Source organism: Cetorhinus maximus, chromosome 13, assembly GCF_964194155.1.
Source record: "Cetorhinus maximus chromosome 13, sCetMax3.hap1.1, whole genome shotgun sequence".
Lineage (NCBI taxonomy): Eukaryota > Metazoa > Chordata > Chondrichthyes > Lamniformes > Cetorhinidae > Cetorhinus > Cetorhinus maximus.
Window position 1 is genome coordinate 94,586,729 of NC_135891.1, and position 17,389 is coordinate 94,604,117.

The 17,389-nt window shown below is 44.8% G+C and overlaps 1 protein-coding gene across 1 annotated transcript in view; it reads left to right on the forward strand.

Moving 5' to 3' along the window:
* Positions 1–17,389, forward strand: part of slc1a6 (solute carrier family 1 member 6) — a 106,500-nt gene that overhangs the window by 62,513 nt on the left and 26,598 nt on the right. Inside the window, exons 4-5 of the mRNA XM_078555833.1 lie at positions 15,508–15,712; positions 16,617–16,659. Coding sequence (XP_078411959.1) covers positions 15,508–15,712; positions 16,617–16,659 — 248 coding nt within the window. The remainder of the gene's footprint in view (positions 1–15,507; positions 15,713–16,616; positions 16,660–17,389) is intronic.

A 17,389-nucleotide genomic window follows, 5' to 3' on the forward strand; every position in this document is an offset into this window, starting at 1 on the left:
AATTTTAGCAGCCATTCTGAAGCAGATTGGTGCAGCCAGCAGACTACAGGATGTGTTTTGTTATTAAAACATTCCAAATGCAATTGATGCAGAGCAGGCTTTCAGCCAACACCCCTAGCTCAAAAAGTCTATTGCCTTAAGCAGACCCATATCTTTGAAATAAAATGTTCAACCCTATGCTTAATGAGGGTATTGGGACACCATTGAGCTAACAATTATTCTTTTACCATGGAGCTTTGTGCCAGGGGCTACATAGGCTGCCTGCCATAATCTCCTGGTCTCTTTGAAAAACAGTAAATATCACATTGTTCAGGCTAAAACCACTAGGCATATTTATAATTGAAATAATTACATAGAAACAAAAGCATACAGAAACTAACTAGTTGTACAAAGCTTGATGTACACAATATTAAACTATTCCAAAATATTCAAAAGTGCAGCATTTTTATCATTCATTCCATATTCTTTCGACTAAATCTCAGAGGGAACCATCACTTAGCAGTGACTTCTGTAGTGCCCCTAAGGCTGCCTTCATTCGAAAGGACAGTACAGTGCAGACAACAAGAAATCCTAGCAAAACACCACAGCTCTATCAGCAATCTGGGGTACATTGCTGGGATCTCACATCATCTTCAGTTCTCTGCCTGAAGGCAGGTCCTTGGCAATAATTCGCCTAACCATGGCAAAGTGCCATGATTTTTTACTGCGGGTAAGGCAAGGAGGCAGGCCTCAAGCCCACCTCAGCCAGAACTGGGGATTGAATCCCACGTTGGCATTAATCTGATCCATATGCTAGCCAACTGAGCTAACCGGCCCTCCCACACATCCAAGTCCTAAAACAATACAAATTACAATTAAATTATTCCAAAACCTTTACAGCTAGTTTTTATACCCAATTTAAAAGTCTAGTTTTAGTCAATTCCAAAAAAAATTCCTGATGTTCCTTGTATTTTTATAAAGACTCTTAAGTCTAGCCTTTAAGATGCTTTTTATGTTCTATCCATAACAACCATTCTCTCTAACTTTATTAGCTCCAATCCTTTTTTTTTCCCTGTTGTCTTTAGTTTGCAGCATTTTTCCTTCTGTTTTATTGGTTTATGTGCTTCTCCACTGTCCACATTTCGATGTCTGCAAGGACATTGTTACCAGTTTAATTCAAATGAAGTCCAACTTCCTTCTGCCCTGGAATTCATGAACTAGGAATCTGAAATCCTCCCTTCTACACCATAGCCATCAGTTAGAAACGGACTGTGACCTGTCCATTTACAAGACATTTATAAAATGTGCGGGAACTGATACATGCTGCTTTATGTTAAATTGTTTAAAACCTTAATCCAACTATTCCTTTATCTTTCGCTGGGGCATTATAGTTTGACATAGACATAGTTCAACAATGCAGCAAGCTCAATTGCTCCTCCATCTCAGTTATAACATCAAGATCACCCATCAGCAGAGATCAACAGCTAAACCAATCTTATATTTCTTCCGCTTTTTGGCTTTCACATTTGAGTGTACAGTTTTGTTAGTCGAAATACAAATCTTTCCTCCTCGCTCTCTCTCCTCTGTCTCTTTCATTCTCTCCCTCTCTTTCTCTCTCTCTCTGTGTCTTTCTCCCCTTTCTTGAAGAATACCAATAAATTTCAATGGTGTTTTTGCCTCAGCAAGGGAGAGTTGTCAAAGTGGCTGGGCTGAAAGCCAATTCTCTTCTTACCATCCCCTGGGAATGTTTGCTGAAGAACACAGTAGTGTGGAATTGTTTTCCTGGCAGGAACCCAGAATCTTATGAAACAATCAGTCTTTTGTGGGCAAGTTTTTCGCAGCCTCAAACATTGCCTGTCCCCAGTCAGATGTACAGAATTCCTTGTTCCAAAAGATAATTAACATTCAGCAGCAATTACTCTAATCAGTACTGGACTGATAAATATTTCATTCATAAGAATCAGGTTTAATTTAAATCACATATGGCTGTGATATGCAAACGGTTGGATACATGCTGGTTCGATGGTCCTTCTGTCTTTAAGTTATGAGGAAATCTTTCATTTTGACCCTTTGGACAATATACAGAATGTTTGTACCATCAGAAGTGTACTGCTGGTGTTGTGCCACTTCTGTTGGGAGGGCAGGAAACCTGAAAGGGTCAAGGTAATTGTTTTTGGCTGGATTTTTCTCTAATTCCACATTAGCAACAGGGTGGGTGGGCTTCAACCATGCCTGATACTGCCAAGTGGTGCTTATTTCACCTGCAAAGTGTATCTCCCAATGTTTTTTCTCCTTATGACTGGTTTTTGTCACTGGGATGTTCAGGGTTTTTTTTTATTCATTCAGGGGATGTGGGCATCACTGGCTAGGCCAGCATTTATTGCCCATCCCTAATTGCTCAGAGGGCATTTTTAAGAGTCAACCACATTTCTTGTGTCTGGAGTCACATGTAGGCCAGACCAGGTGAGGACAGCAGATTTCCTTCGCGAAAGGGATGGGTTTTTACAACAATGGTCATCATTAGACTTTTAATTGCAGATTTTAATTGAATTCAAATTTCACTATCTGCTGTGACGGGATTCAAACCCAGGTCCCCAGAGCATTACCCTGGGTCCTTGGATTACTAGTCCAGCATCAATACCACTATGCCATCACCTCCCCATAAAGGAGCAGAAGCACTTAAATGGGAGGAAGCAACAAAGGGAGAGACTGGTAAAGGGAAGAACATAATTAGGGGCGTCTGTTGTAATAAGGACACCAGGTTTTTTGACAAATCAATTAGCAGAGGTAGCTGACAGTTGAATGCATTCAGCAACTGCTAGTCCACAGGAAACCTCTTTCTTTTAAAGTCTGGGTTCCTGAATTCTGCCTACTAGTTTCTTCAGCAGTGATAGAACACGAGTCTGCCCTCCATTGAACTGATTCCAATGCCATTCTTTCAATTGTGTGTGCTCTTGCTCAGTTCTGCCATGTTAATCACCTGACATCGATCCTTCTAACTCACTATAGCGTGCAGGTATTGATTTCTGTATTGCTGCTCAGAACATATGAACACATAAAATTGAAGAGCAAGGGAAATCCAGTGATCTGTCACCTCAGCTCCACACTAGAGTGGCAGGACATTCTTTCATCCCTCCTTGTACCCCCCATACAGTATGCGAAGGACAAAAATATCAGGGGATAAAAGCCAGGGCAATAAGCAAAATAGAAATTCTGGACAGTTCCTCTCCAACTTCCCAGGCGATCAAACCCAGTCCAGGAGATCACATGAAAAGGGAAGACTTGCATGTATATAGCACCTTTCACCACACCAAAGTGATTTATGGGTAATGAAGTACTTCTGAAGCATAGCCGCTGTTGTAATGCGGGAAACACAGCTCCCGCACGCAGCAATGTGATAATGACCAGCTAATCTCTTTCTGTGATGTGGCTTGAGGGATACATATTGACCAAGACACCGAGAAGAGCTCATCTGCTCTTGTTTGAAATAGTATCACAGGATCTTTTACAATCACCTGAAGGGGCATCTGAACATCGCATCTGAAAGACAGTGGGCGGAATAATATGGGGATGCAGACAGCATGCCACCACCCCCACTCCCCACCCCTCGCCCAGAAAAAATGTTGGCTGCATACCAATCCGCCCCGCAGATATAAAGCACTGCAGGGATCATTAACGAGGGCCAAGTGGGACTTATGCCGCTCATTTAGGGTAGAAGTCCCACAGGTCAGAGCTGCCAGGCAATCAGATTGGCTGGCAGCTCAATCAGCTCAGGCAGCGCCAGGGAGGCATCAGGGGCATCTGCCGGGACTGCTCGTGAAGAATGGACTGCTGACACATGGCATAAGTGTTATTTATAAAGACACTTGCCTTCTATATGATGTGATCAATATCCCAGTCAAGAACTGGTCCAGTTACCTCCTCAAGGATGAGAGCAAGTAATGTAGCCTCATTGGGGGGGTTCCCTTTATAGGCTCCTGCAAGGCCTAAAGCATCTGATGGACCTAGAAAAGAGACAAAAGTTAACAAATAGTGGCGATGGTATGCAATAGCAGATTAGTGGCAGTGCAAAAAATGAACACCTTATCATGCTGAGTGTGAGTGAGAAACTTTAGTAGAAAGGGAAGATGCTCAAACACCCTACTTTGTTTGACTCCAGCCTTGCCATCGCAAATGTTGGGGACTCTCCCTATGCCAATGATGCTGATCGATGCTCATTGGTGTCAGGATGCTTAAAGAGTCAGGTCACCTCTTTTTTTAGTGCTTTCTCTTAAAAATGCCAGCTTTTCCTGCAAGAAGAATGGAATTGGATTAGTGGATGTCCTGTTGAGAGATTTTGAAAATGTCTGAATCAGTTTTGGTGCAATGTGCATGATGAGAGAAAGAGGCAGCAAGTGTGGCTAAGAAAGGGATGTGATTGTGAGGGCAGTAGCTGGTTTTGAAGGTTTGAGCACCAACGGAGGAGGTGCAGGGAGCTGTCTGATTTTGATATGAAGAGAAGCATGGGAAGTGAGGAGTGAAAGTCTGTTAGTGCTTGGGCCAAACTAGGGGAGTGTAGGACTGTATAGAGTAAGAGAGGTGTGAAAGGGGTTCTTAACCATCTCAAATTTCTTCCTGCACTGCAGCCAAGTCTTGGGAACGATGCTGATGGCATTTACTTGCTCTGCCACCTCTCTCCATTGCTATAGCTACTAACTCATTTGCCTGTCACCCATTACTCATCATTACTTCCACTAACCATCAGTGAAAAGTGCACTTAAAGCAGAAATTGCCCGACCGGATTTCCCACCTTGTGAGTTGCTGACAGGGAGTGTGACTAGAATATATGGCTTGCCAACTGTTAATTTAGGCCGAGCACAAAAAAACCTATGGAGGTAGGTCACTGATCAACCATGGTCTCATTGAATGGCAGAGCAGGCTCGAGGGGCCAAATGGTTAACTTTTTATCCCATGTCCCGAATATTGCTGTCGGCGTACGGGGCTGGCCCGACGCACCAACATGTAAAATGACGCGAGATGACGTCGGGCATGCGTCCTGACGTCATCACGCGTCATTTCGATCCTTCATTTGGCGGACACATGCTGGAGTCGGCTGCGCGGCCACCAAACTGTCAGCGGTCTATTAAGGCCATTAAAAAAGCAATTAAGCTCATTTACAATACTGCCCGTCCAACCTTAAGGTTGGCGGGCAGGCGAAGAACCCAAGCGGCCTTCGCGTTTTTCAGGAAACCTCATCCACGGGCGGGATGAGGTTTCCTGAAGGTTTTATAAAATCATTAAATAAATTTTACTGAAATCACAAACATGTCCCAGCTCATGTGACACGGCTACCGGCCATGCATTATGCTGGGTGGGCCTTATTTGGCCTGCTCACATAAAATGGCGGCACACAGCCGATCACAGGCAGCGAACGGCTTCACGTCCACCCATGCCCGCTCCCAAACAGCCCGCCTGCCGCCTGAAAAATTCAGGCCTATGTTTCTGAAATTGGCCTGGTCTCCTACATCATGTGGGTGGAGCAGACACCAGATACTATCTACCTGACATCCAAGAGAGACAAAGTTCCAACTCCCATTGTCTCAAAGCTGCATGAAAAGTAAACATCTGGGAGTAGAGCAAATGAGCCAAACCAAAGCAAAAGATCAAGGAATTTCACAAGCAAGTGTCATTCTGCACAAATCAAATTTCTGTAATCTTTCATGCTGATTTAAAAATCATTCACTGGAAGTTGGAATTAATCACCCGGTTAAGTTTCTACTAATTGTGCTCATTTGTGGCCCTTCAAGGAGGCTCTTAAAATTAATCTTTCTAATAAGGGCATAAAAGGCACCTCTTAAAATCTTTATTAAAAAATATTTAATTTACTAAGAAGCTGAGTACTGTACACAAACAAAACTATAAATAATTTGGTATAGTTACTTAAAATCATTTAGTTCTTTAAAATTGAGTTACTCACAGGTGGTGAACTAGACATTTATTAAAAATGCCAATTTTCTTTTGTGATAAACCCATTTTCAGCTGCATTAACAAAACTGTACTAGACTTTCTAATGCAAGGAAAATAGATTATGTTCTAGCGCATTGGCCGGTGACACTGGTTCATGGAAGATTTTACTTTGGTGATTATACAAATGAGTTTGAGTGGAAATTTGAAACATATCTTCACTTTGGAAATGAACGCAATTTTTGCCAGGATTGCCAATTGCGACAAAGTGCAAACTATCCCCTGATGTAAATGTTGGTTGTCCTGCTTTCACCAAGGTATGAGCTACTTGCTAAACTCCCCAGTGTTTGCCAATTAACATTTTAACTTGGTCTAAATGTTGAGTTTAAAAAAATCCTTTTAAGCTGAATCTAATTTTTACATCAATAGCATGTGAATTAAAACAGAATCCCATTCGAACCATATGGGCAGAAGTTCCATAATAAGCATGCATGCTCATGATCTAAGTGCACCATTATTACACAATTGTAAATGAGAGAGCCTGTGATCAAACATCTGTGCAACAACACAATTTTATAGCCAACCTGCATCTGTCAACTCTCCTCCTATTTTCCAACACTTACTCCTCCATATGTCTCACCATGAGTGCAAGGCTCCACTCTCGCCAGGGGCGAGAGATCAGAGGTTGGCGACAGGGTGTCTAAAACCTGTGGCTGTTCTCTGAGCTACATTATGGGCTACTCTCCCTTTAAAATTAAAATAGACAGTGTTAAAGTCCTCCGTTTTCCATTATAAGGAATGCAACCCAGGTTTCTATAAGTGTTTCTTAATTGAGTTGATAAATGCTGAAAAGCATCAACTACACATTATGTAAATTGTATCTTGTGCACATTCCTGATAAATTGTAGAATGGGGTTCACACAATGAGGGAAAGGTGGATGGAAATGGAATATGTGCTTCTTAACTTACATTGTCACATGATATGACTGCCTCCTTGTACCTTGCTTGCCCTGGTGAGATCATTAGATTTCTTAAAACAAAGTTGTCATGCGGAGGTGGCATTGAATACCAAGCCACTTCCTCGTTCTGTGTCTGATTGCTTCATTTTATTGGCTTCCTCCCCTCAGTCACAAATGTTTTCTCCTTCCTATCTCTTACTTGGAACAATTCACTTCCACAGAACAGCTTGTGAACTCGAAGTTCTGTGTCCTGCAGCATCCTCAGCCACGCTGTTCTTTGTCTCGCTATTCAAAGTCCATGCTCCCAGCTGTTAAATAAGCTGATGCCTATATAAATGCTTCAAAAGCACCGGATTTCCCAGGCTTTCCTCCAGTAGACAGTGCTAAAAGAGCTGGTAGCAAGCCCTTATTGCTATAATGAATCTGACCCACAAAATTCAACTGTGTCACAATGGGGTCTGCCTTGACCCATTTCTAACAGGAACCCCGCTGGATCAGAAAATCCAGTTCAAAGCTTCTAAATATTTGTCATTATTACAAAATGTAAATGTCAGTTTACTCTCCAAAAAACTATTATTATTACAGTTTATAGATGACAGTGCTACGGTTCAAATGACTGTTATTACGCTTTGTAGATGAGAGCTAGTGTATTGGGAATGAATAATAACTTGGCTAAAGGTTGGAAAACAAAGAGTACTCATTATAGAAGTTAAATCAGGGTGGGGGAAGTACTCAGTGGATGCCTAGGGCTTCGTGATGGAAATATCGCTGATTCTAATTGACATTAATGATTTGGATTCAGAAACTCAATGCACATTTAGTTTGATATCTCCTGAAAACTTGTGAAATCAGGAGAGGCAATCAGAAATTACATAATGAGTCGGATAAAATATATAAGTGAAAGGTCAATGACTGATTAAGTTAAATACAGATAGGTGTACAGTGCTGAATAAAGGAATGTAAAATGGCCAGCACGTGTACTGCATGAAAGATGTTAAAGTAGTTGATGATGGAATTGAAAAAACCTAGGCGATGAATTTTCACTTTTTGACTTCAGTGGAACTGAAAATTGTACAGGATATAGACAGTGGACCAACCCCCTAATAGTCATTCTCTGCCCAGCAGGAAAAGTAAAAATTCACCCTTAGGTGTCTTAGCAATGTCAACATTCAACAGTGTAGAAATTCCAGATGCCAAACTCCATCATTGCAAGTGCAACAAGACAAGACTTCTGCCTGCCCATTTGTCTTTGCCCAGATCCCGTTCCAAATTCTGGGACTGATGATTTGGATAATAGAGTGAGCACATGTACCAATAATGGCATGAGTGTAGTGCCAACCCAGTAAGCCAACTGTATTTCAGAGCAGCAGAATATCGATCCATTGAGGGACAGCAGGCCCGTCTGGCTTACGTGTTGCAACTCACAAATGCTAATTAATCCTTGGTTTCTCACTGGTCTGCTGCTCAACAAACAGCAATCAATCAGGTCCAAAAATGAGGAGGTTTGTCATATGAAGCTTTCAATGCTACATGTGTTCCATTGATGTCTCCCTGCACCATTAGCTACCTTGTCAGTATATGGAATTGGAATGCCCACGTTTCATTGAGAAGGTTATGAGCTATAAAGCATTAATGACTTTTATAATGATGAGTTATGGCCTGACAATTTTAACAGGGGTAACCTGAGGCTACGTGGAGAGATCCAATGGCAAAAAAATTCAAGGCAGGGTTGAAGTCTCAAATTTTGTTTGATAATGCTTCTCTTAAGTGCCTTGGAATATTTTACTATGTCAAAGGTGCTATATAAATGCAAGTTGTCATTTTTACTTCCACAGATAAATCTGTGCTCCCTGTTAAAGTGAGCTTCATATCTTCAGCCCACAGCTGGTACATCTTATCAATAACCTCTGAGGGTGGAGGGAGAGTGCCATCTTTGGAGGTGTTGATAGGCTGAGAAATCTAATTAAGGCCTTCTGTTCATGAAGAGGTCTTGCAGCACAGTGTTAGCATCCTTGTCTCTGAGCCAGAAGCTCCAGGTTCAAGTCCCACTCTAGGGCTTGATGGCCAAGAAAGGCACATTCATAATGCAGCCAAACAGGTTGAATATCAACTTGTAAATCCTCTCAACATTTGCTAATGGCAGGCGGTAACAGCAGGAGAGATTCCTGGTCAGTCAAGTGATGGAAAGAAATTGGAGCCTCTTCATCACCAACCATAACTCCAGACTACAATATGCACGTAAAACTATATGTTGCCACAGCAACTTGGATTCCTTGGTGGGGTGCCAGTTGGCTGGAAGACCAGTGTGAATCAAATTGGTGCCCACAGCATGGGGTTCAATCTCCATTCCAGCTGGGATTGATTTGGGGCAGGTCTCCTTGCCCTACCCATAGTAGAGGTCATGGCACTGTGGGTTGGATCTACCTTTGGGCAGAGAACTAAAGACAAGGTCTGTTCACATCGAGAATGTATGTCAAAATTCTGGCAACAAGTGTCTTGTATGATGCCTCGCTGTACGTTCCCACAATCTAGCCTCTTCCATTTTCTCATCCTCCTTTTTGTGAATTCTCGTTAGAAAACAATTTCCTCAATCCAAAGTACAATAGCCTTCTGTAGTTATATAACTGGTAGGAGACATGTTTTGTAAAGCTCCAGAGATCAATGGCATAGAAAAATCACTTTCTTTGAAAATTTAGTAAAATTACAGTAGGGTGGCTTCTTCTGTTCAGTATCCGTGCCTAAGGCTACAACATTAGCTTTTGGAAGTGCAGGGTTACAGAGTTGTATGAGTACAGTTTGTGCCAGTTAGTTCATCATACCAGATTGTGTTAGAGTGCATTGTAGTTGTAACCAGATAATGTTAGAAGTGTGATTATAAACAGAAAAGTATGGTACTAACTCATGTTCATAAGTTATGGGTAGATTATATGTGAGAGTAGCATGAGAGTGTTCCCATTGTGTTAAAAAGAATTAAGAAAATTTTATTAGGCAGGTGGAATTTAATACAGAGGAGAAGTGTGAGGTGATGCATTTTGGCAGAAGGGACAGGGAGATGCAATATAGACTTAGTGTGCAGGAATAGAGGGACCTAGAGGTGCATGTGCGTTGAACTTAGAAGGTGACAGGACATATTCAGAGAGTGGTTAACAAAGGATATGGAATCTTGGGCTTCATAAATAAAGCATTGAGTACAAAAGCAGGGTTGTTATGCTGAACCTTTATAAAGTTCTGGTTGGGCCCAAACTAGAGTATTGTATCCAATTCTGGTCACCACACTTTAGGAAGGTCCTTGAGAGGGTTCAAAGGAGACCTATGAGAATGGTTCCAGAGATGGGGGGGTGCAGTTTAAGTTTCAAGGTTAGGTTGGAAAAGCTGGGGTTCTCCTGGGAGCAAAGGAGATTGAGGGTAGATTCGATAGAAGTGTACCAGATTATGACAGGATTAGATAAGGTAGACAAGGAAAAACTTTTCCCAATAGCTGCTAGTACAAGGACTAGGGGACACAGATTTAAAATTTTGAGCAAGAGATGGAGGGGGAATGTTAGGATGCATTTCTTTTACACAGCAAATGGTAATGTCGTGGAACACTGCCCACAAGACTGGTAGAAGCAGAAACAATCACTGATTTCAAAAGGAAATTGGATGGGCACTTGAAGGAAATAAGCTTGCAGGGCTACGATGACATGCGGGGGAGTGGGACTGACTGGATTGCTTTGTGCGGGGCCAGCATGGACTCAATGGGCCGAATGGCTTCCTTCTGTGCTGTTAATGACTCTATGGGCGGAATTGTCCCAGATTTGCACAAAGCGCGGAAGCGGGTGGGAAAAATAACATTTTCCCACTGGCCGCAATGGCAGCTTTTCATGCCGCATCGTCCCAATCCCGCCTCATTAATCATGCATTCCCGGGAAATACGCCGTTTCGATGGCGGGCGGGCTCTCATTTGCCCGCCACGCCATCACTTCACCGCTTCTTCACGCAGGGTGCTGTATTTAAAGTGTATCCACGCGCTCAACGCTCAGAGCTTCCAGCCCAGGACTGCTGCACAGAAGACATGGCCCCGAAAGGCAAGAAGACTGCAGCCCCCCGATTCAATGATGGGGTCTTAGGCATCTATTGGACACCGTGGAGGACCACCATGATGTCCTCTACCCCCACTCTGGCCTCCAGAGGGCCAGCAGCATCACCAATCTGGCTTGGGAGGCAGTGATAGCGGTGGTGAGTGCCAACGCCCTTCAAAAGAGGACAGCCACCCAGTGCCAAAAGATGATGAATGACCTCTTCCGTTCCGCCAGAGTAAGTCACTCTTCTCATCACTCTCAACTCACACACTCACAAACCCATCACACACCCACAGGGATCTCACTCACTGCCAGTTCAATGGACATCACCATTCACTGTCTCACAGACACCTACATTGTCCTCATCCCGTCCATGGGGCCACTCACCACTCTCACATGCCGGGCAAACTTATCTGGCCTGGCTGGTGTCCTGCTTAATTTCTCTCCATCTCTATTCATGCAGGACAAGCTGGCCCACAACAAGACGGGGAAGTCACAGACTGATGGAGCAATGCCTGAAATCAAGGTCCTCACAGACTTTGAAAAGAGTCATCCAGCTAGCCGGTGAAGACCTGGACCGTTCCTGTGCTGACGGTGAGATCGGCGGTGCACAACTAAATGAGGATCCAGCATTGCAACATCCATCAGACAACCATGCTGGAGACCAGAAATCTGCTGAGTCCGAGTCAGATGAGGACCCTCTAGGCTCGGTCATGTCTCAGTTGCTGGAGCTGCTCGGGAACATCAGGAAGGGTTGTCCGCTGCACTCCTCAGATTGCAAAGCATGCTGGAGGAGTCTGTCCACTTTCACTCTGAGGCGATAGTGCCAGCATGCCAACGCACCAAGGACAACACTGGTCGGGTGGCAGCTGCCATGGAGACCTTGTTTCAGGAAATCAGTCCTGCACTGCTACGCGAGCTGAACTCTATCGCTGACTCCATGGTTGGCCTCCAACAGTGTATATACGAGAGGGGTGTGAGGCAGCTTGGTCTCACTCCAGCTACCCCTTCTCCTCAAGGAGTCAGCCAGGGGCCATCGGGCATCCATAGTGAGGAGGACCAGCAGCTCGACACCCTGGGGCGATCAGACCAGGTGACTCCAGGAGTGTCTGACCCCTCTGAATCCTCTCTCCCTGTGACCACAGCAGCTATGGCTCCACGAGCTGAGGAAGATGCCACTGCCACACAGCCGGATTCCAAAAGCAGGCCGGGTCCCTCCAGGTCTCAACCCTCCAGAGGACACCTATCAAGGTCATCACACACAGGGCGTAGCAATCAGCAGGCTGCCTCCACCTCTGCTGTGGATGTCAGGGGTTACCAAGAAGTAGTGGCATATTTAGGAGGTTAAGAAGATTTAGTTGCACAGCCTGGGCATGGGTGTTAATGTTCACCATGCAAATAAACTCCCAAGAATGTCTCCCTGCCTATGGCTCCTTGTTCTGATGAGCAGTGTTCATGTCACTCAGATGTGCAACCTTGGTTCCTGCACAAGATAAAGGCAGGTGTCTCAATCCAGGGCCTCTTCCCAGTGTCTTGTGCAGCCTTCAGACCAAAGTGATGGTCCAGCTTCACACTCACTGGACACATTACTGATGCCTGCACCTCGATGGTACTTGTCATTTCTGTCATAATGTCGTGGGTAGGGGTCACAGAGTTCCGTCATTCTCTCTGTGTGCTCTCAGCATCTTTAAGGTGGATCTGGCCCCCATCTCATCAGCATCTGTGACCAGTGACGCTGTGCTCCTGAAGGACACAGGTGCTGAAGGCTGACAAAGGATCAGATGCATTTAAAGTTTGATGGCTGCATCTCTATGATATGTCCCTGATCACAAAGAGCAAGCGAGCTGCCCTTAGCCAAAAGGAGTCAGACATCCACAGAGACTATGTGAAGATCTAGGAAGTGCCTTCACAGTATGTCGACATCATCCTCCTGGAATTGAGCGACTATTAGGGTCTCCGCTGCATCTCCATGTCAGGGGCCTTATCACAGAGGGTATATGCGTTACCATCAGCCAGACTGGAGTCAAAAGTTCACAGGTGCAAAGTGAAGATCCATGGTGTCAGCTTTTCCATCTCCTCCTCAGCCAGCTCCTGACCCCGTTGCAGTGCCAGGTTGTAAAGGAGGCAGTAGGTGATGACAATGTATGACACCCTCTGTTGACTATATTGCAGGCCTCCACCAGACCGGTCCAGGCACCAGAACCTCATTTTCAGCACCCCGATGGTTTGCTCCACCAAGTTGCGAGTTGCAGCATGAGCCTCGTTATACCTTCGCTCTGCTGCAGTCTGAGGTCGCCACACGGGTGTCATCAGCCACGTCCTCTGCGGGTAGCCCTCATCTCCGAGGAGCCAACCCTGCAGCTTCTGTGGACCCTGGAAGACGTCAGGCATCTGTGACCTACTGAGAATATAGGAGTCGTGCACACTCTCTGGGAACCATGCACAGACCTGCAGGATGTGTTTGTGGTGGTCACACACCAGCTGCACATTCAGCGGATGGAAGCCCTTGTGGTTGATATAGTTGACCGCTTGTTGTCACCGAGATATGAGTGCCACCTGAGTGCAGTCGATGGCGCCCTGCACCTGTGGGAAACCTGAGATCTGGGCAAATCCCAGTACTCTTGCTTCCTGGCTTTCTTGGTCCCAGATGAAATGCACAAAGTTGTAGGACTGACTGACCCATGTTCAACTGCTGATCACATGGAACCCTTCTCCACTTCGGCCTTCAAAGTTCTCATTTGAATATTTGCTGCTACCACCAAGATCTTTGGTACAACTTTGTGGCATCCGTGATCTCATGGATGCATTTGTGGGTGGAGGTTTGTGATATCCCACAGAGGTCACCTGTGGAGCCCTGAAAGGAGCCACTGGTGTAAAAATTGAGCACCACGTTCACTTTCACAGCCACTGGCAGTGGATGCCCTCCAAGTCCCTGTGGCGCCAAATCCTGCAGCAGGTGGCAGATGTGACCGACCAGTTCCCTAGACATTCGCAATCTTCAGTGACACTGGTTCTCTGGAATGAAAGGCAGCATCTATAGACCCTGGGTCTAGCTAGACGCTGACCAGCAATGGATCGCTATGGCTCTTCAGCAGGAGCCCCAGCCGCACCTTCTTCTTGAAGGTGCTGCTCCTCCCTCTGTCCAGCCAGGTGCCTCTGTCAGCCTCTTCTCCTTCGTCTCTGCTCCCTGTAAGCCGTGAGGTATACAGCTAGGTCATCAGGCTCCATGCATCTGATGAGTCCTCCTGCATGATGAAGGTGACAGAGACATGGGTTAGCTTAGGCGTTCTAAGAACCTATCTTGGTTAAGTCTGAGGGCCCCTTAACGCATCCCGGAGAGTGCTGGCCACCACTTGTATGGCCAGAGTTTAGTGCGCTAAACGGCTGCCCAAAACCCCACCCACCTCTGTCCTACTTCACCTGACCAATTGGCGGCAGCTTCACCCACTGGACTGTATGCTGTGCTCTCAGCTCAGGCGCAGGCATTCTCCTAACCCACACTGCAAGTCTGCATTATTAGCTTGAACCATGGGGGAGACTGATCCAAACCTTAATGATGACATTGCAAGGGGCTGTGAGCACCTCCACCAGTGACTGCTCCACGGCCAGCTTTAGTAAGGAGATTGTACAATGTGTCCAGTCATCCAGCTGTTCTGCAGTCCACTAAAATGATTATTACTTTGCAGTCTGTGCTTGAGGTTGAAAAGTTCAGGGGCATTTGGTGGCAACTTCATGCCTCTGCATTGCTTGAGTGGACAGATAAGCTAGAGGCCCGACTCCAAGCATGTCAATGCGGCTGCGCCTGAGCTGTCTCAGCTGTGGAGGAATGGTCACTTTATACAAGGTTTCCCTAATGTGTGGCCGCTTCCCTCCGCACCCCCCCCCAACCACCCTGCACATGCTTGAGCACTACCTTCAACCACAGTGCAGCCCTTGCCCCCCCACCACAACTTGCCTCAACCTTGAAGTCCAACAGGCAACCCTGGCGAGCGCTGTGCAACCTTACTGTGCAGTCACCCCTGAGTTCCCCTCAAAGTGCAGCTCGCCGAGTGCACACCTTATATATGCTGTTGTGAAACACACTGGCGTGCAATCACGCTAACGTGCTCAGAGGATCAAGTGTGGGGGGATGATTCCGGCGGGCTGGGCTTATAATGATATGCAAATGTATTACAGTGAGGTTCCTGACATCCGACAACGGGTAATGCCATTGATGGGCAGGGCGGATGATTGCAAACTGGTTTCATGACGTCGTGAAACTGATTTTTGGCCTTCTCACCATATTGTCCGCTCACTCCGTCGAACACCCCTGATGCCAGCAAGCACAGAAAACTCCGCTCTATGGATCCTGTGACAGTGAGCAGGCTGTTTTGGAAAGCAATGTGATAATGAAGAGGTTGCATAACAGATTGCCTTATAGTGAACCTTCAGTAGTTAGCAAGCTACAAGTTATTTGTGATAGTGATCAGGTACTTCCAGTGATAATGTGTCCGCTCTATAATCTCTGCTGCTGCTTTCCAGACCAGTCTGCATCTGAATTGTTTTCTTTACCTTTTATCAATTAGGAATGGCAGCCCTGGACAGCAAAGCATCTGGTAAGATGGGAGTCCGAGCTGTAGTTTTCTACATGGTAACCACTATCATCGCTGTGTTCATTGGAATTGTCATGGTAATGATCATCCATCCTGGGAAAGGATCAAAAGTTGACCTACATCGGGAGGGAAAGATTGAGAAGGTGCAGGCAGCTGATGCTTTCATGGATCTAATCAGGTCAGTGAATCTCTAAATGAAAGGTATCTGGTTGTACAGTAATCAGACAAGTATCCAAGCAGTGGATTAGGTAGTCTTTTGTTTCAGGGAGCTGGCTTTGAATTGCAGAACAGAATCAAGGCACTGAATGGCATAGTCCTGTTCCTTTGTTCCCATGAATGGAATTTAGGCTGAACCTATTTCTGTCAGGTTCGTGCCACTTCTTGGGCTCTTTGAGAAACTCCAGCAGGGGAGGGGCCAAATGCTTCTTCCACTCAACCCCTTTCCATTGTCAGGTCATATTAAAGGCTCCTCCAAAAAAAACCACCAGTTCAGTTCAGCGTACAAACATAAACACAAGTTCATTTTTGCATTTTTTCTTCCTTCTGCATTAAGGAAGTGTTCTTGACATACAACAGCGGTAACTGGATCCCACAATGATATATCTAAACAGTAATTGATCCAAAAGAGATTGATGGTTGTTGGAGAGGCAGCACGCCAAAGGAGCAGCCAACAAGTTGACTTTAGCCAAAGCGACCTATGAGACGGAGTAGCAAGTGTCCAATGGTGGAGTGGCAAGATGCTATAGAGAAATCCCATTTCACACTTCTGGCACTAGGCAAGGCTCCTGAAATTTCAGCGCATTCCATACAGGAGTAGTTCATCAGTCACAACCATTTTTGTTTATCATGTCGTAACTTTATGGCTCTGATGCAACTTAAAATATTTTACCTAGGACTTGCTTAATAATAGCCCTAGATTGGTTTAATATAATTGTCCAAGACAGTCTTACACCTCGTACTTCACACTGTTACCATTTTATTAATCTAATGTGTAAGGCAACAGCAGACATGCCATAACAGAGATCGAGGTACAGATGCTGAACTCTTGTCTCAGTACTAATTCTCCCCTTTATGTTCTACAGGAATATGTTCCCACCCAATCTAGTTGAGGCTTGTTTCAAACAGGTGAGTAGTCTCAATTTTAAGCCCGTTTCTAAATGACTAATAGTCCTTTAAAGAGAAGGGGAGCTTGTCTGGGAGCTGGACTGGAGTGGTTCCCACACTTTCTTGGCTGTTCAAACCAATATATGCTTTGAAGGCCTCAGAGGAACCTATGCCAAGAGTCAGCACTACACCCACCTGAGAATTAGGAAAGGCCTCCAAAATTTCCTAGCCAATGGTAGAAAATCCCACAAAGGAATCAATTACATTCAAAACATCCTCTGCTGGCTCTATTGGGAGCTGAAGTTTTTTAAAAATATTTATCTTTTATTGAACAGTTTAAGGCCCACTCACCTCAATCAGAGTAGCCTGGCTTCACCCCAATTTTGTTGCCTGCAGATTTGCTGATTTAGGCAGGCTTACAATTCATTCCACTGCACTTCGGCTGGCAATTGAAGTTTAGAGCCCAGTGGGTATTTATTCCTCAAAATAACCAATAGGAAATTTCTAGAAAGAAAAGGAAAATATTGCAGATGCTGGAAACCTGACATAAAAATAGAAAATACAGAAAACACTCAGCAGATCAGGCAGCATCTGGAGAGAAAGAAACAGAGTTAACATTTGATTTCATTGACCTTTCAACAGATATTTTATCTCTTCCATGTATTCCAAAAAAGTTCCAATTGAAAAATATTCGGTAGATTTTTCTTGATTTTGTTTAGGTTACTTCATACATTTAAATCCCCTTTACTTT